The sequence below is a fragment of the Neolamprologus brichardi genome, chromosome 1 (genome assembly GCF_056152115.1).
Source record: "Neolamprologus brichardi isolate AB-2024 chromosome 1, ASM5615211v1, whole genome shotgun sequence".
NCBI classification, from domain to species: Eukaryota; Metazoa; Chordata; class Actinopteri; order Cichliformes; family Cichlidae; genus Neolamprologus; species Neolamprologus brichardi.
Window position 1 is genome coordinate 42,426,770 of NC_142104.1, and position 24,939 is coordinate 42,451,708.

At 41.4% G+C, this 24,939-nt stretch overlaps 1 protein-coding gene across 2 annotated transcripts in view; it reads left to right on the forward strand.

The window, feature by feature from the left end:
• LOC102783952 (SH3 and multiple ankyrin repeat domains protein 2-like) overlaps positions 1-24,939 on the forward strand; it is a 231,214-nt gene that overhangs the window by 85,362 nt on the left and 120,913 nt on the right. For both annotated transcript variants that reach the window (XM_087842576.1, XM_087842570.1), the window contains one exon: positions 22,664-23,102. In XM_087842576.1, coding sequence (XP_087698702.1) covers positions 22,664-23,102 — 439 coding nt within the window. The remainder of the gene's footprint in view (positions 1-22,663; positions 23,103-24,939) is intronic.

Here is a 24,939-nt window from a genome sequence, read left to right on the forward strand (position 1 = left end):
CCTTGATTCCCATGTTTTACTCCCTTCACCTCTAATCCCAAATTCTTTGACTTAAAACACACACACACACACACACACACACACACACACACACACACACACACACACACACACACTTGGAGCCCACTCAGAGCCCAGCTCTCCCTCTTTTGCCTGGCACAGCTTGTATCATGTTGAGTCGCTTGCTGGCTATATGCAGATTTAGTGCATTTCAATGTTGATCACAGAGACTGTGTGTGTGTGCGTGTGTGTGCGTGTGTGTGTGTGTTAGATTCACAATCAGCCCTGTGGCTTTTACAGATTTTCTTGCTTACTCGGTGCAGATGATGTAACAGTTCAGCTACACAAATCTACCACTGTGTTACGTCATTTTTCTCCATACTTCGCTGCATTGTTGAGGCTTGACTAACAACTGGGGCAAGTGAATAGAAACAAAGGCCCAAGACCCTGAAATGGTCAGAGTCACACAGTTTATCTGACACAGTGTTTTAAAATATTTAGCACAAAGGTAAAGTATTAACTGACATTAAATGACAAAAGCATTTAAAATGTGATTATTTCAAACAACTGACACATTTTCATCTTATAAAAAGACGTTTAAAAAACTGACGTAGCCACCCATCACTGCACGTTAGTGTTTTTATGCAGGTTAATCTGTGAGGCTTGGTAAATGGTCTGTATTTGTGTAGCGCTTTACTAGTCCCTAAGGACCCTAAGGTGCTTTACACATCCAGTCATCCACCCATTCACACACACAAGTGATGGCAGCTACATTGTAGCCACAGCCACCCTGGGGCGCACTGACAGAAGCGAGGCTGCTGGACACTGGCGCCACCGGGCCCTCTGACCACCACCAGTAGGCAACGGGTGAAGAGTCTTGCCCAAGGACACAACGACCGAGACTGTCCAAGCCGGGGCTCGAACCGGCAACCTTTCCGATTACAAGGCGAACTCCCAACTCTTGAGCTACGATCGCCCCAGGCTTGTTTAATTATAAACCTGTACATAGCAACTAGCTTGGCATAGCTATTAGCTTAATTGCTAAATGAATCACTACTAGCTTGGGTTCTTTATTCACCCTTCCCACATTTACCTGTTAGATGTGTCAAATGTCTAGATGTTCCTTAACCTACTTTAGTAATATTGATACCTGTACAAAAAAATGTAGCTCTGGAATAGCCTTTAGTTAGCTAGACCCCTGTAGTCGTGTGGGAAAAGGTAGCATAGCCACCATTAGCTGTTCCCCAGCAGATTGGGTGGGTGACCGAGAAAGTGTAGCTCTAAACAGAAGACCCTGGAATACCCCACTCTGTGGCACACCTGCCAAGGCAAACACTGTCATCAGTGGTTATACTGGTTATTGGTGATTCTATTCTGAGAAACATAAAGCTAGACACAGAAGCGACCATGCTAATCATCTTCCAGGGGTAGCAGTACATTGAAGGAACCCTGAAACTGCTGGCAAAGGATAAACAAAGATTTGGTAAGATTATAATTCACGTTGACAGCAATCACACCTACAGCACGGTATTTCGCACCACTTTCATACTGACTAATGAAGATGTTGCCAGGAGACATTTTTAATAATGCTACTGGATGTGAATCAACATCTGATCGTCTATGTTCAGAGTTGCATCAATTTTCTAGAGATCCCCAACAACACTGGCTGAAACATCCACAAAACACGACTGTAGATGATTTTAATCGATAATTCCATCTGGATTAATCACTCCATCAAACCTGTTGCTGATTGCCTGATTTTCAGTTCTTTTCTTGTATAATTTGGTAGCTTGGCAGCATTTTCTTAGAAATGGATTCTTGACAATCATTTTCATTTTCATACCATACATTCAGAATCAGTTTGTAATCAGCATTAGTTGTGTGGATGAAGCTACCCTGCATACCACATTTGCTAGAACGCATGCAAGAATGCTAAGTGTCACAGATCAGCAACGTGAAAGGATCTGGACTGCAGTGCGGGACTGCAGTGACAGGACCTGAACTCAGCTTTATTTCTGGTTTATCTAAGGAAGGCAAAAACAAAATATTTGCTGAGTGAGAGGGGAGCAAACAGGAAATACATAGCAAGAAAACACACTATCTTGTGGTGAGGATGCACAGAACAGAGAAAAACACAGCAGGAACAAGGGGGATTAAACTCAACACACACAGCACAGGAGGCTATCACAATAAAGCAGGAATTAACCACTGAGACACAGACCAAGACGTACAAACAGAGACAGATGATAAACAGAGAGTCAAAGTGGAAACACGACAACCACAGAGACAGGACAGACACGGGCATATGGATGGGAAAAGAGATCAAAGAACATTACATAACAAACAGAGGATATAATAAAAGATATAAAGGACAATTGCAACCTTAATGTTACAAATGAGACAAATTTAAATGCAAGTGAGCCTTAAAACCAAAAGGAATCACTAAACCCAAGGACCATGACAATAAGACTGTTAGTGTCTGATAAACGCAGTTAAATGCATGACAGGGACAATAAGTGATCACCATTGCTGCATAATATAATCTTAAGGTAGATAAGAGGTTCATCATTAAAACAATCTGCTTGCTCGAGCTTTATTCTGATCAAGAGAGGTGAAGAATCGAACTTCAAGTTCTCAGGCACAATGAATGATCTTACTCGTGAAGCTAATTTTTCGATGGACTCCTGTGCAGAGACAAAGACGGGCTGTGAAGTAGGGCACGATGTGATTGCTGGAGGAAAAAGAAAGAGGTTTCTCAGGGACACTGACAGCTATTTACATATTGTATGTGGCCTGGCATACCTTATGTGGTTCACGAGCATGAATGTGTGTTTGACGTATACCTTGACATTCAAAGGGCTGTGCATAAAAATATCTAAAAAGAGAATCAAATATGCTGGTGCCTACTTCCATAAAGTTAAACAGAAATTGCTTGCGTCTTTAATTACATACCAACTGATGATGGCTATTGTTCAAGGTAATAAATGTAATTAATAATTAATTGGATAGTTCCTTTTACGTCAACAAATAATATCCACTTGTTAAGTGATGATTTGTTACCCTTGTTTTGGGGCAAATCCATCATGTATGGGGTAATTGTGTGTTTGCCGTTCCCACAAAGATAAAGAAATGCTGCTCTTAAAATAGTTTAAGACCAAAGCATGACACTTTGATCTTAAACTATTTGGATTGGAGTTTTTGCTGGGCTTATCCTGGCCCCCAGGCCTTATCTATGACATCCCTGCCCTAAAACAATACAGAGAAAAAACAGCAATCAAATGCCCCCCCTGTGAGCAAGCACTTGGCAACAGTAGGAAAGAAAAGTCTGTTTTAATGGGAAGAAACCTCAGAAGAACCAGTGAGGGAAAGAAGACAAGAGAAAAGACACTTTGGAGACAGAGATTAATAATAACCAAAGGTGAAGTACAAATCCTTCCTTGCTGTATTACTGTGAAAACGTTTTACTTGTACTTCCTACATTTTCACACAAATATCTGTATTTTCTACTGTCTCTGAAGGTTCTCAGTCATCCAGGTCATCGTAGTCAAAGGAGCTTGCAAAGAAAAGCGTCTGGATTTCTTTAAGTTACTTGAAGACGTCTCACCTCTCATCCTAGAAGCTTCTTCAGTTCTAAGGTCAAATGGTGGAGAGTCCCAGATATAAACCTAGTGGGAGTGACCTCAGGAATTCGCATGATAAGGTGGGGCCAGGTTCACAATGAGCTCACCTGAAACTCTGGCTGATTGGGACCCACACCCAGTTTCACACCTTGGCTCAGGCGATTAGAGGATCATCAGGGGGTCCTTTTGTCCCTCTGTGGGGGGAAACTCCCACTAGGTTTAAATCTGGGACTCTCCACCATTTGACCTTAGAACTGAAGAAGCTTCTCGGATGAGAGGTGAAACGTCTTCAAGCAACTTAAAGAAGTCCAGACACTTTTCTTTGCAAGCTCCTTTGACAGTATTTTCTACTCCTTTTATTTTCAAAGCAGGTATACATAATTTATAGCACCAGTCAGAAGTTAAAGTGGGGTGTCTTTTTTCTTTGTTTGAGTTTATGAATAAGTGCAGGTGTCCAAAAGTTGTGTTTACAGTACTTCAGCATCTGGCTAGGGGCGATCGTGGCTCAAGAGTTGAGAGTTCGCCTTGTAAGCGGAAGGCGAACTCCGGTTCGAGCCCCGGCTTGGACAGTCTCGGTCGTTGTGTTCTTGGGCAAGACACTTTACCTACTGGTGGTGGTCAGAGGGCCCGGTGGCGCCAGTGTCCAGCAGCCTCGCTTCTGTCAGTGCGCCCCAGGGTGGCTGTGGCTACAATGTAGCTGCCATCACCTGTGGGTGGATGACTAGATGTGTAAAGCGCTTTGGGGTCCTTAGGGACTAGTAAAGCGCTATACAAATACAGGCCATTTACCATTCAGCATCTAGCCAATCCTAAAGAAGAGGAGCAAGTACCAGGGAGGTAATGTTTTTTTAAGTGGCAGGTCATTCCAAATGCAACATTTATATCGGCTCAACAAATATCAGCAAAGCACAAAGCGTTTGTGTGCAGGTTAGTCTGAGGTACTGTGATGGATTAAATTTTTGATGATTAAGTACAAAGTGGTGTATAAACAGTGATGAGAGAGAGAGTAAAGCATCCAGCCCTGTTGCAGCAGAACTAAGAGAGAGATCAGGGTCACCAGATCAAACCCTAGCCATAAGTTAGATTTTTTTTAAAAGAAAAGCATTAAGCATATTCCTAAAATTAGAAGGTTTTTTTGTTTCCCAAATCCAAACAGGAAGCTGGGTGCGCAGAGGAGAGGCCTGAAAGCATACTTCTTTTAATGATTATTCGAGACCTTGGATTTGAGGAGAAGGAATTTAAATTGGATTCTGGATTTAACAGTGAAGCCAGTATGTGATAAATGGGCTCTCTGTCTCTTGCCACAGCATTTTGGATAAACTGAAAGCTGTACAGGCAGCTTTTTAAACCTGATAGACCTGAATGAGTTACAATAGGATGCTGGTTTAGCTCAGTGGTTGAGCACGAAAGCGGCACAGGTTCTAGTCCAACCTGCAGCCTGCTGCTGTTTCTTTACACACTTTCCAGTTTATCTTCACTGCTAAACTATCCAAATGCATAAATGCCCATAAAGTGATGGTAAAAAACGAATTACAGTTGCCCAGCCTAAAAGCAAGAAATGTATGAACAACTTTTTCAGAATCACTCTGACACAGGATTTAAAGATGCACAAATGCAGGAAATCAGTCCTATTTGTTTAATATGGGCATTGAAGGCATTCATGTCTTTAAGACATTCCTAAAGTTTAACTAGTTGGTGTGTGTCGTCTGACTTCACTGAGCAATAAAGGTGGGTATCATCTGCACAGCAATGAAACTGTATGTTTTCTAATAATAGTGCCAAAGGCAAGGCTTCACTTGCGACACATGAAAGGTGTTATGGATTTTCATATTCCGGGGCAGTTTAAGACGGATAGAGACAGGGTTAATCACAGAGTCGACTTCAAAGGGACCGATGAAAGTGGGAGACAGTTTCTTGGATTCAGACCTGAGTGGGATGAATCTGGTAGACAGCCAAACTTTTTGTCCAGGTGTGTAGGTAGGTGGGAGCAGGTCCGGTGGCGATCCGCCAGGCGCTTGTTGCGTTCCACTGTGCGGAGAAGGGCGGCCCGAGTCACTCTACAGGAGCGCCGACACCTCCGAAGACAGCTGGGAAGAGTGGCGGTTGATAGCCCAGGGACGCCTCGAAAGGGGACACACCGGTGGCAGAGGGGGTAAGACTGTTATGAGCATACTCAATCCATGACAGTTGCTCGCTCCAAGTTGACTGGTTAGTGGACACCAGGCACCGGAGAGCTGCTTCGAGCTCCTGGTTGGCACGCTCCGTTTGACCATTGGTCTGTGGGTGGAAACCAGAGGAGAGACTGACCTGAGCTCCGAGGGCACTGCAGAACTCCTTCCAGACACGTGACGTAAACTGCAGTCCTCTGTCTGACACAATGTCCGAGGGGATTCCATGGAGGCGAAAAACGTGGTTAGTTAGTAGCCGGGCGGTCTCTAGAGCAGTGGGAAGCTTAGGAAGGGCGACAAAATGAGCAGCTTTGGAGAAACGGTCCACAATGGTGAGAATGACAGAGTTACCTGACGAGACAAGCAGACCAGTGATGAAGTCAATAGCAATGTGTGACCAGGGGCGGCTCGGAGTCGGCAGAGGTTGGAGGAGGCCAGAGGGTGGTTGATGGACGCTCTTGTTTTGAGCGCAGGTTGAGCACACGGAAATATACTCGCAGACGTCTTTAGCGAGGGAAGGCCACTAGGCGAAACGTTGAAGGAAGGTAATAGTGCCGTGGACCCCCGGGTGGCAGGTGAATCTGGCAGTATGAGCCCAATGTAACACTCGTAACCTTACTGAGGAGGGTACGAAGAGCAACCCCGGAGGTCCCGTTCCGGGGTCTGGTTCTGTCTGTTGAGCCTCTCTAATAGCCGACTTGATCTCCCAGGTCAGGGCCCCAATTACACAGGTGGGCGGTAGAATGGGAGAGTCCCGAGCTGCGTCTTCGGAGACGGCGAATTGGCGTGAGAGGGCGTCTGGCTTGACATTACGGGAACCGGGTCTGTTAGTGATTGTGAACTGGAATCTAGTAAAAAACAGGGCCCACCTGGCTTGCCTGGCGTTGAGGCGCTTTGCCGATCAAATGTACTCCAGGTTCTTGTGATCGGTCCAGACCACAAATGGCTGGGCAGTGCCCTCCAGCCAATGGCGCCACTCCTCCAGAGCTAGCTTGATGGCTAGTAGCTCTCAGTCTCCCACATCATAGTTGCTCTCTGCGGAGGTGAGAAGGTGTGAAAAGTAGGCACAGGGGTGAAGCTTACCACCTTGTTGCTGGGAAAGCACCGCCCCCACTCCAGCGTCCGAGGCGTCCACCTCTACAACGAACTGCAGGTTGAGGTTGGGTTGGACGAGGATGGGCGCCGAGGCAAAGCGGTCTTTTAGATGAACGAATGCTTGTTGGAATGAGACGAGGAGGAGACTGAGAACAGGAGACCTCACCCACCCGTACACTCCTCACTACTGGCGGGCGCTGTCTTTTGGCCGCGCCAGGCAATCCGTGGCTATATGGCCCTTGCGGCCACAATAAAAACACTCACCGGCCCTCCACCGACAATGCCGCTCCTCAGGCGACAGTCTGGAGCGGCCCAGTTGCATGGGCTGTTCACTCTCCTCCATGCTGTCCGATACTTGATTGCCGCTGATCGCGCCCCCGCCTGACGTCATCTCCATGCGACCCAGAGGCTTCTGGGAAATGTAGTTTCCGGTTCCCAGACACGCCCGTAGGTGCTCATCTATCTTCACACACAGTGTAATCACATCAGAAAGGGTTTTAGGAACATCCCTCATCACCAGTTCTTTTTTTAACTTATCACAAATATTATTCAAAAGGGTACTTATCAATGCCGACTGCCCCTACCCCGTTTCTTCAGCCAAGGTCCGCCATACTCCGCCTTCCCTGCTTCAAATTCAACAATCTGTGGGCGGCCGCCTCCGCTCCGGTGCCTCTTTCAAAAACACTTTTAAACTTGGTGAGGAAGTCCTCGTAAGAAATGTCAGGGGCTGTTCTTAAAACGGCTTGCTTGGGACCCAAACACAAATAAATTGTTTTAACCCAATTTAAACCTACACCCAACTTTTACCACCTCCTCCAACCAAACAAACAAAACCTGGCCCCAAATTTTATTTTATTTTATTTTATTTTATTTTATTTTATTTTATTTTATTTTATTTTAGTTTAGTTTAGTTTAGTTTAGTTTAGTTTAGTTTATTTTAGTTTATTTTAGTTTAGTTTAGTTTAGTCACAAGGCTACGGCCCTCAAGGGGAAACCAGGTTTTCTGGTGTCATTATGAGGATTAAGCTAACGTGATGCCACCTTTCAAATGTTACTTCTCCTGGATTGCAGAAAAGGAAAAAAGTCAGACTGCTAAAGAGAAACCAGGAAGGAAGCAAAACCATAAGTTGGATATAATTTTCCTGCACTGTATAATCCACCAGGAAGTCCTCTGAAAGTCTAAATTGCAGCTTGATCATGTAGCAAATAGAGTGGACTTAACAGTCGTCACTTCATTAAATTCCTTCGAGAAACTGACCACCACGACTTGTCCACTGCATCACCTTTCCTCTGCCTGTAAATATCCACTATTGTGCTAAAATTCCTCATTTCTTTCTTCTAGGAAAATGACAAATAGGAGCAATTTGTTGAAATATGTGCAATTATACATAGAAATATAATAGATAGAGCAAAAATGTAGTTTATACTAGCTTGAAAGTCCGTATTTGATCTGCCCACCTTTATTCTTTAGCACAGTCTGAACTCTCCTTAGGCAAGCTTTCATTAAACAGTCTGCAGATAGTTGTCCAGGCTTCTTGAAGGACATTTCAAAGCTCTTCTTTGGATGTTTGCTGCCTTTTGTTCCACTTTCTGTCACTGTAATTCCACACTGCTTCAAAATTGTAAGGTCCAGGCTCTGGGGGGATGCAGTCTGTGTGCAATTGTGTGTTTTTCTGTCCAGGCCTGCTTTTACTCCATCTGCACTGTGTTTGGGATCACTGTCATAGTGAAAAATCAAGCTGTTACCAATCAGATGCTTTTCAGATGGTATCGCATGTTAGATTGAAATCTGACTGCACTTCCCAAACACCACTGGCTAAAATGCAGCTCCCAGACCATGAAAGAGTCCCAACCATGTTTTCAGATGGCTGTAGACACTTTCTGCTGTACCTCTCTCGTCTATTCATATCACTCCATAAGACCTGCTCCACTGACTATCACTACAGTTCTTGTTTATGCCGGTAAAATTCGAGCAATCTTTGTCATTTTTTCATATCAATAAAGAAAGAAACAACATAACAAATTATGTGTGTATAGATACATTGCTATTGCCTAAATCTGCGCCTGAAATTTATTTTACCAAACTGTCTGTTATGTGCACAGTGGTTCATGTTTTAAGTTATAAGTCTTTTCAAGCATTCCACTGAAAATGGTCAGGTACAAGGACTGGACTGAAAATGAGACTGAAAAGCAGACAAATCCAATGATATATAATGAAAAACTGAGCTCAAGTCCACTTTAAACATTACAAGAAAGTCTGGCTCCCTGGAAGCCGAATAGAAAGAAATGATGTTTGCACAGTACAATCGATTTTTACTGGTATCAAAGACAATACTTAACAGTCTCAGCTATGTAGTCAAGTTACTCAAGACTAAACGAGTACAGTGTGTTAATACTGGGAAATGTTTCTCACCACGGGTTATGTTCCCTTTCAAACTGATTCTAAAAATGACAAAAACTACACAAAGTATTGTGAGGGTGTCTGTGGATTCCTCTCTCCATACAGCAGTAAGCTTATGTAAGAATGATTGGCAGATGGGCATATTAGACCATTCGCTGCCACAGTGTGATAATCCCACAGGGTGCATACATTGAGCAAACACACAAAACATTTTTTTTTAAATCCACAAACATCCACACGCACACCTCAACCACTTTAAGCTTATCTATTCTCACTTTTGCTGCAGGTTTTAGTTTAGCTGTCCGTTTGCTTCCACGCTCCATCCTAAACTGCACCTCAACACAAGTCAGTTTTTGCCAAAGCCCCGAAAAAGTAATTTTATAAATCCTTCCAAAAACCTCCGAGCTGGCTGACACGCAGCAGGGTCTGTGCTGCAGGAAAACAGACATCTACTGTCAGCTGGCAAAAGTCATGCAGGGCAGACGGGACTTGATGTTTATGCATCAGGGCTTATTTTTATGTGCACAAAGATCCCACAGTGAAGTCAGTTTATTGCTGCCCAAACTGTTTGAAATCACATAAGAAATAATAATTTTTTTCCAATGTGATTTTCAGTTTTAACAATGAACAAGAAACCTGGTCGTTTTCCACGACGCAGTCACTTTACAAATAATCACAGAGAAAATGTAAGTAATACAATTTTTTTTAGTTATGAAGACGAGACTGAAGGCGTCTGACTGATTCCTGAAACAAGGCAGTTTTTATGTTTTTTTGCAAAAATGTTCGTTTTCAGACAGATAAAAATGTATTTTCTGGTTTACATATTAAACCAATGTACTCCAGTTTAAAGTACAGCTTTATTTATGCAGCAAACACGCTTTTATGTGCTGGAATGTGCAGAAAATAGGTTTAAATGTTAAACAAATTTCTTCCAATCAGAGAATGGTGCATATAATTAAATTTTTGCTTGATGCATAAAGTTAAAAGATTAAAACTAATAAAACAAGTTTTAAAAAGAGACTTTTCCATTTGATTACATTTTGTATGATGATTATGCAGAAAAAGTAGAATTGGGCTGAAAGATCTATCACTTTATCACCTATTCAGGTTGTAAATCGTGTTTTTAAAAAGTAACTAAGTAACTAAGTAATTAATTACTTTTGAAAATAAGTAATCAGTAAAGTAACGAGATTACTTTTTGGGGGAAGTAATCAGTAATTAGTTACTGATTACTTTTTTCAAGTAACTTGACCAACACTGGTCATTAGGATAGTGAAATACAGTCCACATCCTGACTTACAATGTAACTAAGAACAGCATGTTAGTACAGAGCTTTTCATAACTGTACAACATCTTATTCTACATATAAATAATTTTGCTGCACTGAGCTTCCCTCGTGCGCATAATGTATTTGATTACTGTGTTTCAAGGAGTGATCAAAAGATGAGAGCCATGAAAATCTAAACATTTCAGTTGGCTTAAATCTGACTGATCTCTGCTTTTAATAATAATTTCTCAAACACGTCAGAATCTTCTACCACAAAGATTCTGCTTTGATTCTGCTCTGACGTGCACTGTGCACCCCGATTTCACCACCAACCTTTAACTGGTCATGAGAATGAATTTCATACCAATGATAATTGTAGGTGATGACATGTACAACGAAGCAGTGTTCGGCTGAATCGTTTGCAAGCTTGAAGATGAGATGCTGGGCAAAGAGTAAGAACAGGACTCTGCTCATCAGTTTTTTCTTCCAGTATTCAATGATACTGGAGTCCCAGTCTGGTTCCCCAGACTGAAGCTGTTAGTACTGGACTCTAATGTAAAGGCTGATGGCATTTGAAGGAGACTGTGCAGGTAATTTTTAATTTGTTTGGTTTTTTTGGCCTATAGTCTTTGCATCATCATCATCACTGGCCCACTCACCACATTTGCTACCTCTTGACTTCACTTCCCAAAAATGAAAATTAATTTGAAGGATTACTTTTTTGCCACTCTGGAAAATCGGGCACCCATCACAGAGGCACAAGTACAAGGGGACATGATGGGGCTCTACTGAGAGATGTAAAAATAGCAGCCACACTGAAAATGGTCCAGTGGAGCAGAAAAGGATAACCTTCAATGTGAGATCAGCCAAATTTAAACCAGGTATGGTTTTTGATTTTCATAGGCCTCATCACAGAGCTATTTGATCTTTGATGGATCTTTTAAGCCCTCTGTCAGTCGCCACAGTGGATGAATTAAGAACTCATTAGTGGAATTTTTACTGTGATACCACTTTGATAATCACCAGGACTGAATGATGAATAAATGTACAGTTGGCTCCTTTTTCCTGCCTCTACAATAGCTTTCATAAGCAAGGTCTATAAAAAAGTTGGTGTATAAGCTTTAGAAAGATCCAAATAAAGCCATGTTAGTGCATATTGTGATTTAACGTCTTTCTCAGTTACTGTAAATGGAGACTGTTACAGAAGGTCTGTTAGTTAAAGAGTCATCTTTATGGCTGAATAGATTTTTTATTTGAAACTGAAACTTCTGGAACAGTCTGCATATGGCTTGGATTATATATCATGCTCGGGTGGTTTGGGTGATGTGGCGAGCACAGTATGGTAATTGTTTGCTTGCATATTTTATGACAACATATGCTTTTGCATGTATCCATCTGTTATGTTGCAGGGTCACTTCTTGAATGAATTTGTATTAGTTGTGCTTAGACAGATGGAGGATAAGGAAATCGAGTTGTAAAGTCTTAACGAGCTCTCATTAAGAAGGGCAGCGTGTAAGCATACAACTTCACGCAACAGCAGAGCTTGAACAAAGAGCAGCCGCCACAGCTAAAGGAGTCATGTGGAAATATTTCATCATGCCAAAGACAGGTAGGCACAGTGGTGTGGAACCGTAGCCTTAATGATCTATAGAACTGCCCCCTCTGAGTTGCCTAGCAACACAAGGGATTTCTTTCTGGAAGAACCCCCTCACCAGTGCACATCCCATGCTTTTAACCCTTCAGCTTCTGCTCCCCAAAACAGGCTAATATGAAATCCAGCATGTGCTGCAACCTCCTGCAACGATGCATCAACAGCATCTAACATTTCCACCATCAAACCGTCATCTAGCTACTGCTTCATTCTCAGCAACTCTGATTTATTATTCATGTCATTTTCCCATGCTGCTGAAGTTCGTTGTTTAGCCAGAGACTGAACTGAATCAAAAACCAAACGTGACCAAACCAAATGCTTACGTTAATACCGTCCCTATGACCAGAAAGTTGACAACCGTGGCTGATTTATTTAAAGGAATTAAAAAGATGACTCTATTTAGGTGGCATCTCGGGGTCATGTGAGCAAGTGGGTCTCTGTCCTTGGTGCTGAAGTGTGCTTTTTCATGTGTAATTAACATTGTTACAAGTTTTGTTAAACCTAACAAAGTCATTAGTGCTTAAACTACACGCACAAATAATGAAACACACGTGTATATAATACATGTGTGAAAGAGAGACCCTCCACCAGAACAAAAGTGTGTAGTGTCCTGTGGTGTTTGGTAAAATGATACTGGCATCTGTGGGTTGTCAGAGTAGGACATCTCAGTCTTATTCTCACACGTCTGGATTGGGAGTTTAATGATCTACGGAGTTTATTGAGCACTCGCTACAACACACCTACCACCAAGCAACAATGGAAAGGAAAAATTATTTTAACAGGAAAAAACCTCAAGAACCAGCCTCAGGGAGGGACAGCCATCTGCTGGGGGTGAGGGGGGGGAGACGGGACAAAAGACACACTCTGGAAGAGAGACAGAAGTGAATAATAACTGATGATTAAATGCAAAATGATGCATTAACACAGAGAGTTAAAAAAGTTTTGAGTTTTGAGCCTGGCCTACTGCAATGTCAGATATGATAACTAAGGTTCAAGATCACCTGATCCAGCCTTAACTATATGCTTTATCAATAAGGAAAGTTTGAAGCCTAATCTTAAAAGCAGAGACAGTGTCTGTCTCCCAAATCCAAACTGGGAGCTGGTTCCACACAAGAGGGGCTCAATAAAGCACTTCCTCTTACACTGCTGCTTTACTCGTGGTTCCTGGGCTATTTAAAAGTAGAGTGTAGTAGTAGTGTACGTATAGGATATTTATGTGAGGAGCAGGATTTTAAATTCAGTTGTAGATTTAACAGGGACCCAATAAAGAGACGCTAGTATGGGCAAAATATGCTCTCTCTTTCTAGTCCCTGTGTGTGCTCTAGCTGCAGCATTTTGGATCAAGTGAAAGGTTTTTAGGACAACCTAATAATAATGCATTACAATAGTCCCAAGTGTATTTGTTTGCAACTAAAATGTTCTGTTTTGACAAACTAAAAATTAATAAATGAAGCAACTACAGTCCTCAGTATGAAGGGAAAAACACAGATAACAGTATAATTAGTACAGATTAGGTTAAAGAAAGAAATAAAAGTAATTGTTCCTCCCTGGCTGAGTTTCTTTTTCTTTTTACCTCAGCCAGTACATTTGTGTTTTCATCATCATTCTGTCTGTAAACACAAGAGCTCAAAAAGTTTTGGATGAATTCCGTTAACAATCCATCCACCAAGGTTATCAAGGTCAACTTAGTGATGATTTCCTACAACTGCGGTTTTTACAGTAAGCATAAAGAAAGTACAGTGTACAGATTGAAAAGGTCAATAGAGTGATCATAAGCTAGAGTGATAATAAAGTGATAATAATGCTCTGTTGTTTGTATTGATGGCACTTTGGATGTCCGACTGACAGACTGAGTCAAATAAAGTCAAATTTTATAAAATGCCTTTCATCTTTAAGACTAAAAGTCCTTTGCCTTTGTTTGTACTGGCAACATACAGGAAATGATACTGGTGTATGAAGATTCTGACCTTTGACCTCACTTTCACTCTCACATCTGCCCTTCTTTCAAAGTGACCTCAAAATGTGCTCTATCTTTAATGAAACTAAAGAAAACAAATGCAATACAAGGAATATATAATGTAACAATGTAACAATAATATTCCCTTAAAAGTAAATAGTGCCCAGAAAATAAGCTGCTTTGATGCTGCCTTTGTTTTTGTTTACGGTGTATCGTTGTTGCAGTAACGCATTACTTGGATTCCCTTCTCACTAATGACTTTCTCTGCTCCAGCTCCAGTGTGAGGTTATGCAGCGCGGTTCAGCCCCACGAGAGTGAGAAAGACGAGGATGAAAGGGAAGTGTGTGAGGGGCGGAGTTTAGGGATTCATGTGCGCGAGTGTCTGCGGAAGGGGTCGTGCTACTGTAACCGGGGAGGCGGAGGTAGATGAGGGTGCGAGCGGGATCATGTGCGCTGCTCTCTGCAGAGTCGCTCTCCATGGTGCTGAAAGGGAAACTCTGGGTCTTAAAAGTCCTGTGATATGCACGAACTGCGACGCCAAGTCGGAGTAGCAAGGGAGTAAACATGAAGTCGATCATAAATGCCTTAAAAAAGGAAGGTAAGAGCCTGCGCACTCTCTTCTTTACTTTTCAAATAAGGCGCTCTGCTTCTGGGCATTGAGACTTCCTTCAGTGCACAACTTAGTGGAGAAAGTGGAGGAATTTTGCTCGCTTCGTCTTCGTTCTTGAGTTATTTTAACCGCGTTTGTCAAGCTGTAGGTAGGTCGGCGCGTATTTAGGTTACACGAACCTAAATCTGCGAGTTGTCTGGGGTTTTTTCGGGCGACAAAGAAAAAAAAGAGACAGCGCAAGACATTGGACTAGTTTGTAGGTCACAGAAAAGAGAAGAAAACGGGACTGAAAGGTGGAGAAAACACCCACAGACATGACTGCGCGTCGTTCCCCTCACCCAAGCAGACCCCGGGCAGCCGATCCATCTGGCTGTGTGTGAAACAGAGTCGCTGGGTTGACGTTTTCTATTCTGGCGCTGCTATTTTCTCAATGAAGACTCGCGAGCGGAGCTGCGCGTCGGGCTGTGTCGCCTATAGGCTGAGAAAGGATGCCAAAAATCAGCATTCTCAGCGAATACAAGCACAAAGCAGAGACGGACTTCAGTGCATCCTAATGTCATTACTATTAACATTTAGTAAGGATTAAATATAAACAGCACTAATGATGCCATTGCCTTTAATGAGCGAGTGAATTGGTTTGCTGTGGTACAGCTCATGTCAGAGTTATGTGCAAGCAGGCTGGAAGCTTAAATCAAGTGCCATAACTAAAGGAAAGATTATTAATTGAAAATAAGTCTTCGGTGACAGAACATAATATCCATCTAGTACTTATTTTAACTGTCTTACTTGCATAGTTTTAGGTTCTCTGCATCTATAAAGTGTAAGACAAAATATACATAAAAATAAAATTATAAAAATTATTGTTATTACATATAATTATTATTATTATGGGCAATAATTGCAGGTATTTTCAGGTCTACCATAAATGTTTGTGGTGTTACAGAACATGTGTTTTCTGAAATCTCTTGCAGCTTCATAGAGATGAAAAAGGAGTGAGAAAAAACCCTGAAAGATACAGAACTCATACTGATGCTGATGTCAAGACTCGCTAAACTTGCTAATGATAACAAAAGACAAACCTCTAAACATTTAGCTAAATTCTATTACTTACATTTAAACTTATATATCAAATCTGAAATCAGCCCTTTATTGGGCTTAGTTAAAAGTACTGTACAAAACTACAAATTACTTGTCGTGAACAGTAAATTTGCGGTTTCAGGGAATTATGAATCAGCCCCTTTTTGCGTCACCACTGACATGGTAGTGTCAGATTACAGTAATTTACCCATCTGTCATTATGGCATTTTCATAAAGTGATGGACGTTCGGCCTTTTGTTCCACTGAACTCAAGTGAAAATGAAAAAAATGCCTTTATAATTCAGAAACTAAAGAAGGTTAGGGAGGGATTTCATATACATGAAAACCACTGAAGAAAAGGTCCCTATGCTTGAACATCATGTTCTATGTGAGCACCATCATTTATCATAATGACGAATATCAGTTAGTTCAACTTAAATCTCTTTTTTAATCCATGTGTAAAGATGCTGCAGTGTTGTGCATGTTTACTTAGCTTCGGTGAGTAGTTTAGGTGCCCTTGTTGAATTTGTTGTAGTATGCCTAAAAAGAGAGCATCTTGCTGGTAACTTGTGCATGACCATAACCAGGTGCAAGCATTTCATTCGCTTCAACTGAATCGCTCCATCTGATGGAAAATGCAAATGTAATAATAATAATAATAATGGATTGGATTTATATAGCGCTTTTCAAGGCACCCAAAGCACTTTACAATGCCACTATTCATTCACTCTCACATTCACACACTGGTGGCATGTAGCATGTTCGGCCTAAATATGCAATATTAGCTAAATTGAAAAGAGAAAAAAAACAGCTTCAGAATTTAAAATATAAGGAAAAAAAGTCCATAATCATCATTTTTTCTGATTTGACAAATCTAAGTTGAATGGTTGAGTTAACTAAAACTACAGAGTTATGATACCAAAAGCTGATGGTGATGCTTTTTTCATGAGTTTCATAAGTTACTCACATACGTACAATTTGTTAAAGTATTTTAAAGAGTCAGTCACAGTATAGTCCCATAACACAGTCCAGTGAGGGGTGGTGTGTTTAACGTTTAGGCCTTTTAAGGACGTAGTATCATCCCAATTCTGATGCTATTGTGTCATTTGACGAAATAAGACATAAATTAAATCTTTTAATTCCTCCAGCTGAGAAATGTTGTAAAAGCACTTCAGTGTAATTCACTTTTCACTCCCCCACAAACCAATGATGAGCTAATGATGACTGTTTAAGAAAGTGCGTTATATGGGAAAGCTGTTTTAGGAGGGAGAGAGCTCATATAACACGCTACGTTTATGAAGTGCAGGGTTGGAAACTGAAATTTCAACATAGAATTGAAAATAAGTTTGTCCTGTAAATTCTGCTCAGAAAGCAAATTCACACCTCAGATTTACATATTAATGCAACTATGTATCCTGTCACCTTCAGTCACTGTAATAAAAATACACAAAGATATAACAGAGGAAGATTATTTTAAAGGATACAATGGCAGATTATATATATATATATGTTCTTATATTAAGTTACCAGTACATCTCAGAATGATCACTGGATGGGTGACATTTAACAAAAAGAAGCCAGAAATATACTTTCTGTGTAAATCTTTTTCTCATAAATAGCTCAGTTGTAGATTGTTCTCGGCAAATACGAGAATCTTGTTCTTGTGTCTTTTAATAGATGATAGTTTATAACGAGCTATAGCTATGAATTACCATATAATTCAGGGCTTGTGTTTCTCCATTTAAGTTCTGATAGCTGTGAGGTTTTTTCAAAGAGGATACTTTTGCTATATTTACAGTAATTGTTCAACTTTTTTGTTTTTATTAAGAAATATCGGGGTCTTGACTGTTGATGGGAGACACAGCTAACAGCGGTTTTCCATGTCAACACTAAACACTGCCTGTCTAAGAGTTTCTGTGGTATTATGACACTGTCAGACTACAATCTGCCATTAATGATGGGAATGCACATTAAATGTTGGACTCATTATTATTATTAAAATGATTTGGATGTCATATCTGATGGATTTTTGCAGAAAGAAGTTTAGTTGTTCCAGTTGGGGCTTTTTTGGGTGTCGGTGTTTAATGACTCAAATAATCTGCCCTTTGACTCAGTCAGTAGTTTGCTATTTATGACTGGACGTGAGACTCTGACGTCTGAGTGAGAGAAATAATTCAAATTATGTGTAAATGGCATTGAAACTGAGATTTGACACTGGCGATTTTAAACCATCTCATCTTATAGTTTTTAGTGTTTATTGTTCTTGGCTGAGTTCCTCACCTTTTCCTCTGCTGTGTGGCTCACAGCATGAAGAAGCAGAGCGAGGAGTGTTGAAATTGTCTTATTAACTGAAGGATTGATTCAAAACATCATCGAATGTTAGTGAGGAGTGACCTTTGAAGGAACATGGACAAAGTTACTTTGCACAAATTGGACTAAGACACAAACAGCATTTAAACTGCATCCATCGAACTACTTGGTGTCCTAGCACAAAGTCTGAAACATTATTAAGCTTGGCTGAGGGCTTCTATACTCTCGTTTGTTTGATATGCATGAAGAGCTTTCACCTACATAGACTCCACTTTTAGAAGTATTACATAAGATGCTTGCTTGACGTCCAGCGTCCAGTGGCCCGGTTAGGTTTAGGTTTAAATGGAGCTTCTACCTGTACGAGATACCAAAAAGGGAATTTTATAAGACAAGAACTGTGGGAGAGTTGATTTAAAGGTCTTATAGTACATCTTGTAGTTTCTGAATTGTTGCTTATTTAGCACATAGCTAACTTACCACTTCCTTTTCTGGTAGATGTTGCAAGGTTAGTTGGGATGAACGCATATTTGTGTGCGTGCTTGGAAGTTAATACCAGCCTCAGCAGCTTGGAGGCCACACACACTTCAGGGGCACACACAGATAGCCCAGTGGCTCCTAAATGTGCTAGATTATAGACGATAGCATCTCTTCATCAACACGTCTGTTGTAGAAAGAGAGAGAGGTCTGAGATATTAGTCCTGGAGAGTGATAATGACTCAGTGAATCCCCCTTCAGATGTTCAGGCTGTTGGGAAGCTACAGTACAGCTAACAGGCCACAGTGCCTCCTTAGCACCACCCTGTTAATCATCTCCAAATCAGGAGATGTTTATTGAAATGGCTGCGGGCCTGTTCTGTTCGGCTTTCCCTGCACCAGCATAATTGCGAGGAGAGTTGGCGATGGCAGCTGTAGGCTCTCATCTCACAGTGTGTGGAGTAAAGAATCCATGGGGGAAATCAAGGCCAACTTCAAGTACTGCTTTAGTGAGACAGTACGGTGGACTATCATGTACTGACGGTCAGAGGAAGAGCGGCTTAGAGTGGAGGCCATGGCTATTGGGTTTGGTTCAGTGTTTGTGCACAGCTGATCTTCTTGGTGGACTGTATGTTCTCTCCATCATGCTCAAGATATGGATTGCTTAGATTAGTGATTATTTTCTTTGTTCCCTGATTGCAAAGACTTGGAGAACAATTTTATTAAAACAGTGTGACAGGGTTAGTGGTGACGTTGGACTCGGGGTTAACACTGAGCGGGACTAAATGAGTAAAATACAGTTTATGTGGTCCTCTGCATGAAAGGTCATTTCTAAGTGCTTTATGACGAGTAAATAGTAATCAGCTCACTCTCTCGTGTCTGTCTCTTCATGCAGCGGTAATTCAGCTTCACCTACTGATGTAGTCTTTGCTCTGCTCTGCAGCCTCAGTCAGCTCCACATGCTGCCACGTGAGCTATTTCTACACTTTCTGCAGGTTTGGCTGCTTTGCAGGTCACAGAGACACCAGAATCAGAGCTACCATCAGCAGCTGCTTCCACGGCAGTGGTGCTGTTTGTTGCTCTAATGAAGCAATGAAAAAGACCAGAGAAAGGAAGTGCTGCATCTTACTGTTTAGCAGTCACTAAAACACAAAGATGAGAGTTAGTGGAGTTGTGTACCAGTAAATCGGATGCAGATCAGTTGCAGTTTAGATTATAAAACCTAAACGTAATATTTGAAATGAATGAACTTGGACAATCTTTGCTAAAGAAAATTATGTATAAAAAATAAAAGCACCTCTCTGATTTTGTGTAGTTTCCCCGACTCCTACCAAACCAACAGTGAAGCAGACTGGACTGTTGGGGTCTGAGGACTTTATGTGGTAACATAATAACAGTAAAGTCTAATGAATGGCAGGACCCAGGGTTGGGTGTACCACCGAACATTGCAATGAATGAATGTTGGAGCTGCTCAGTGCTTCCATCAGGTCTAATAACACTGACAGAGAAAACCATAGCTGGTACGCTCCCAGTTACTAGCGCAGCATACTGAAGGTTTATAATCTTTTATGTTTCACACTTCATTTTTTACTTTCTCATTGACTGCGTTGCATTTTTAGAAACAGTCTTTACCGTCAAAACATCTTCCAAAGCTTTATTCTACGTTTTCTCAAGATGAATAGCCATTTTACAGGACCTGGTTGAACTTATACAGTGATATATGGTATCATAGGAGAAAATACAAGAAGCCCAAGCCAACCACCCCCAGATCTCATTACCGAGAACCAGCCTATTCATTTATCTGCTCTCTAACGGAGGTTTTTTTTGGGTCTATATCTTTTGACTTATTTGAGCTACCCAACTAATTCAATTCAATTCAATTTTATTTATATAGCGCCAAATCACAACAAAAGTCGCCTCAAGGCGCTTCATAGATACAGAGAAAAACCCAACAATCATATGACCCCCTATGAGCACTTTGGCGACAGTGGGAAGGAAAAACTCCCTTTTAACAGGAAGAAACCTCCAGCAGAACCAGGCTCAGGGAGGGGCGGGGCCATCTGCTGTGATTGGTTGGGGTGAGAGAAGGAAGACAGGATAAAGACATGCTGTGGAAGAGAGACTAAGCCCTGATGTACTCAATAGAGGACATCCTGGGCTTTCCACTGATATCTCATGTGATTGGATGGGCTGTTTTAGCTCCAAAGAGGAAGGAAATCACACAAAAAAGTTCAGTGCAAAGATTCTTTGTTACAGCCGTGCTGAACAGAGACGTTGTATATATGTTAGTACAAATGAAGCTTTCTTATGGTCAAGAGAAGCACTAAAACAAAGTGTGACCAGCCAAGTGCAAGATCAGCACAGAATAAAATGCAACAATGGCAAGAAGCGTAATTGCCCCTTTTCTTCCCCAAATTGTGCAGCATGCGCTCAGCTGGAGAGGATTAATACGAATCAGAATGTCAGCAGACCTATGGATGCAATTCAGACTTAATAGCCCTATTTAATGTTCACATACACACTGTGACTGCACAGCACTATGCTTTAGAATACATTGCCTGTCCATCACAGATGCAAATGCAGGATTATGCTTTGATTATACAGTTTAATATAGAAATTCAGAGCCAGAGCCTGCAACCATAGGGTTTATTAGCTTTCCTCATACTTATATACTTTCTGCTTCTTTTTCAGCCAATAAGCATTAGCAGGATACCCACATTTATTTATTTATCAACATTTACCTTACTGTAAAAACTGAAAGATTAACTGTTGTAATTATCAGTCTTATTAGCCTCTTCCTCTAAATACTTGTATTCACACGAGCTTAAAACTTTTCTTTAAAATATTCATATAAAATGAAAGTTCTATGTTTTTAATCTGAGGACTTCTGTGATTATATGGATTTGTTGTTTAAGCTTAATGCTGTCATGCTATTTTGCGATAAAGGTAAAGTTTCTATCTGACTGCTGGTTCTTTGTGTCATTAATGAGACGTCTGAATCAATCATGGGATGATTCCTTTTATGTTTCATACATGGAAATGTAGAGATGCTACCTACATACATGATGAATGTCAGATAAATACTTTAGCACTAAGCAATACAACAAGAGAAAACCTATCTTAAGGACACTGGTAGCCCATCTAGGATTAAGAGGTTCAAAATAAATACAACAAAGTGGATCATTTATGTGAAGAAAAATGACACAAAACCTCCAAAATCCAACACCAGAGAGGTCCAGAGGTTGAGCCCTTCCAAAGTTATTTGGCTCTCTGTGCGGTATTTCTAAATAGGCATACTGTAAGAGCTCCTCAAAGCTGCAAACATATAGAAATCGATTTCTTTTGATACAAACTGTGTAGTTCAGCCTGCACCATTAACTCTGAGCTCAAGCAGTAAATCCTTTTCAGTTGAGTTTAATATAAGGAGCCACAATATCACGGTTTGGTCACTGCCGTCTGATGTGATCCCATGTGTCAACAAAAGGTTACACAATACTAGAGTTTCAAAGGATGAACCATATCCAGGGTCACGTTGGCACTTTTTTAAGAATGAGGGTGACGTCAAGGTTACTGATGTGCTGCAGACAGCTGTCCACACGAAAAATGAACTCAGTGACAACTCCAGATCAGACAAGGTAATTCACATTCGAATGACTGTTTTATGACAACTTATATCACACCAACCTCCAGGTGTTACAGGGGTTTAAGCAGCAGCAGTGCAGCAGTGGCACTGACGTGGGGTAAACTGAAACATGTAAAGCTCAAACAGAGTTTTAGGGATGTGCGTGATGCAGCACCTGCTTGAAGTGGCTCGAAGGTTTTGCTGCAGTTCCTATAAACACTTCTTTCCAAACATACATGTACCTTCCTTATTTGTCTGTCTAATATGTTATTTTCATTCTAAAACAATGAAGCCATCTAGTAAGCGCTTGTCTTTCTATTTGGCTGACTTTCAGCAGTATCGTCTCTCAGTCCAAAACACTCTCCTCAGCATCTGCTTGAAATGAGACTTGTCCCTTCTCGTTTCTTTGCAGTGCCTTTCCGTGAGGCTCCAGCCTACTCCAAACGCAGAAGGGGTCCATCTTCTGGCGACGGCAGCGGAAACGGCCAGTCGCCCTCTTCGTTATCAGCGCCACGGGTCCTTCTGCGCTCCAACAGCGATAACAACCTAACAGTCAGTCAGTACCAGCAGCAGCAGCACGGTTCTCCTGGCAACTGGGCCCCCCATCTGCAGCAGCACCAACACGCCCAGCACCAATCACACCGGGCGCCCCAGCAGGGTCACTCACAGCCTGGCTCCTCAGCATTACATCGCAGCCTGTCACCCCAGCTGCTCCAGCAGATGCCCAGCGGCAGCCCCAATGGAAATGTGGTGGTTCGGACCATGGGGAGAGGCGCGAGGAGCCGGTCACCCTCCCTCAGCCGGCTGGGGGAGGAGGCCAGACGGGCTGCACCTTCACAGCGCCAACCAAGGTGAGCCTCTTCAGGACACACAGTGATGGGCTGTTTGTATTTGAAAAACTTTCATTGTCATGTTTTTTTCTTTTCACCTGATCTAGGCTGACAGACATGAAGGTCGGGGCTCGAAAAATAACTTAAATATTTAAATGTCAGTATTTTGCTGATTAATTCTGCAACACGCCAGGACTGGGGATTGATCTCTTCTGTCATTTTACACCTGCATGATGCTCCTAGTGAAATAGATTGAAATCGCCATTAAACCATAATTTTTATACAGCTGTACCATGTGATAAGATGCTGCATTGCTAAGTTATCAGTAAAGTTGGTTAGCAAAAGTGAAGCACAGACTTCTTGGGCAGGTTATACCAGCGGTCCCCAACCTTTTTTGCGCCACAGACCGGTTTAATGTCAGACATATTCGCAGATAAATACAACAAAATAAAATAAAATGATACGACCAAAAGCAAAACTGTGGTGTTTTGTAAATTTAATAATAAATACAAATTCACTGTGTAATTGTGTAACTTTATTAGCAGCGTTCTCCTGAAATGCGCCAACAACACTCCTCTCTGCCCTTTAATGCTCTCTGGTCGCTATGGTAACGCGTAAATATTTCTTTCTTATTATTATCTCTTTTATTGGGACAGCTGTTGAACATAACAGTAGTTTGCCTTTTTACACTTTCTTTGCTGTCACATTTTAACTTATAATTGAAAAATAAAGAATAAAGAATCACACCTCATATGCTTAACATAGTCTGTCCATTTAGACCATATTCCGTAGAAGGTATCCCTCTGAAGTTTAAGAGAAAATGACACTTTTTCCATCGTATAGATCTCTTGTACAGAATGTATCCAGTCTTCCATCGTTGCTGGTTCAGGCTTAAGCCATCTTCTCGTAAGAGGCTTTTTACTTGCGGCCAGAAGGATATACAGGAGTCTTCTGTCGTTGGAATCAGTTTATCCACTGGTGCATTGCACAAAAATATGGTCTCAAAAGTTGAAGGAAAAACAAATGAAAAAACATTTTGTAAATGATCATGGATTAGAGACCAATACTGGCGAATAACTTTACAGTCCCAAAAGATGTGGAAATGGTTAGCTCCGTCTCCCCCACATCTCCAACATTTATCACCAAGTCCTCGATATCTTTGTTGAGCAGGGGTAATGAAAAATCTCATAATGCTTTTCCAGCAAAATTCACGCCAAACATTAGACCCAGTGGTAGCCCACTGTATCTTGCATGCGTGAGCCCAACACTTCTCTGTAATTGACAAATTACCCTCCTTTTCCCACTTCACTTTAATATACAGAGTGCTGTCGTTTTTACACTGCAGGATGCTGTTATATAATTTAGAAATAATTTCACTTTGCGCTTCAGATTTGGTTAGTAATTCGTTTAGGTTCACTTTTAAGTTTTGATTAAAATAATTTCTGATCTGTAGATCTGTAAAAATATTTCTTTCAATATAAGACACAACTACAACACGGGAAAAGACCCACGGAAACCCAGTTAACGATAAAAAACCTGTAAACCATAAATTTCATACCCGAGCCTCAACTCTCGCGCCCTGGTACCAAACAACTCACGGACCGGGGGTTGGGGACCACTGGGTTATACAACTAAATCAAAAATCAATAGGTAACCAGAGTATTTCTCAGCTCCCCTAAATTATGAATTTAAGCTCCATTAAAAAGTTAAATGGGCTTACTTTCTGCCTTGCTTGTTTAAAATATCCTTTCACATAGAAAGGGTAGTGAAGCCATGTACTGTGGCTGCAGCGCTGGCTGGTAGTGGGAGGCTGCTTAACCTATTAGAACCAACAGGTTCTGTTTAATTGATATTTTTG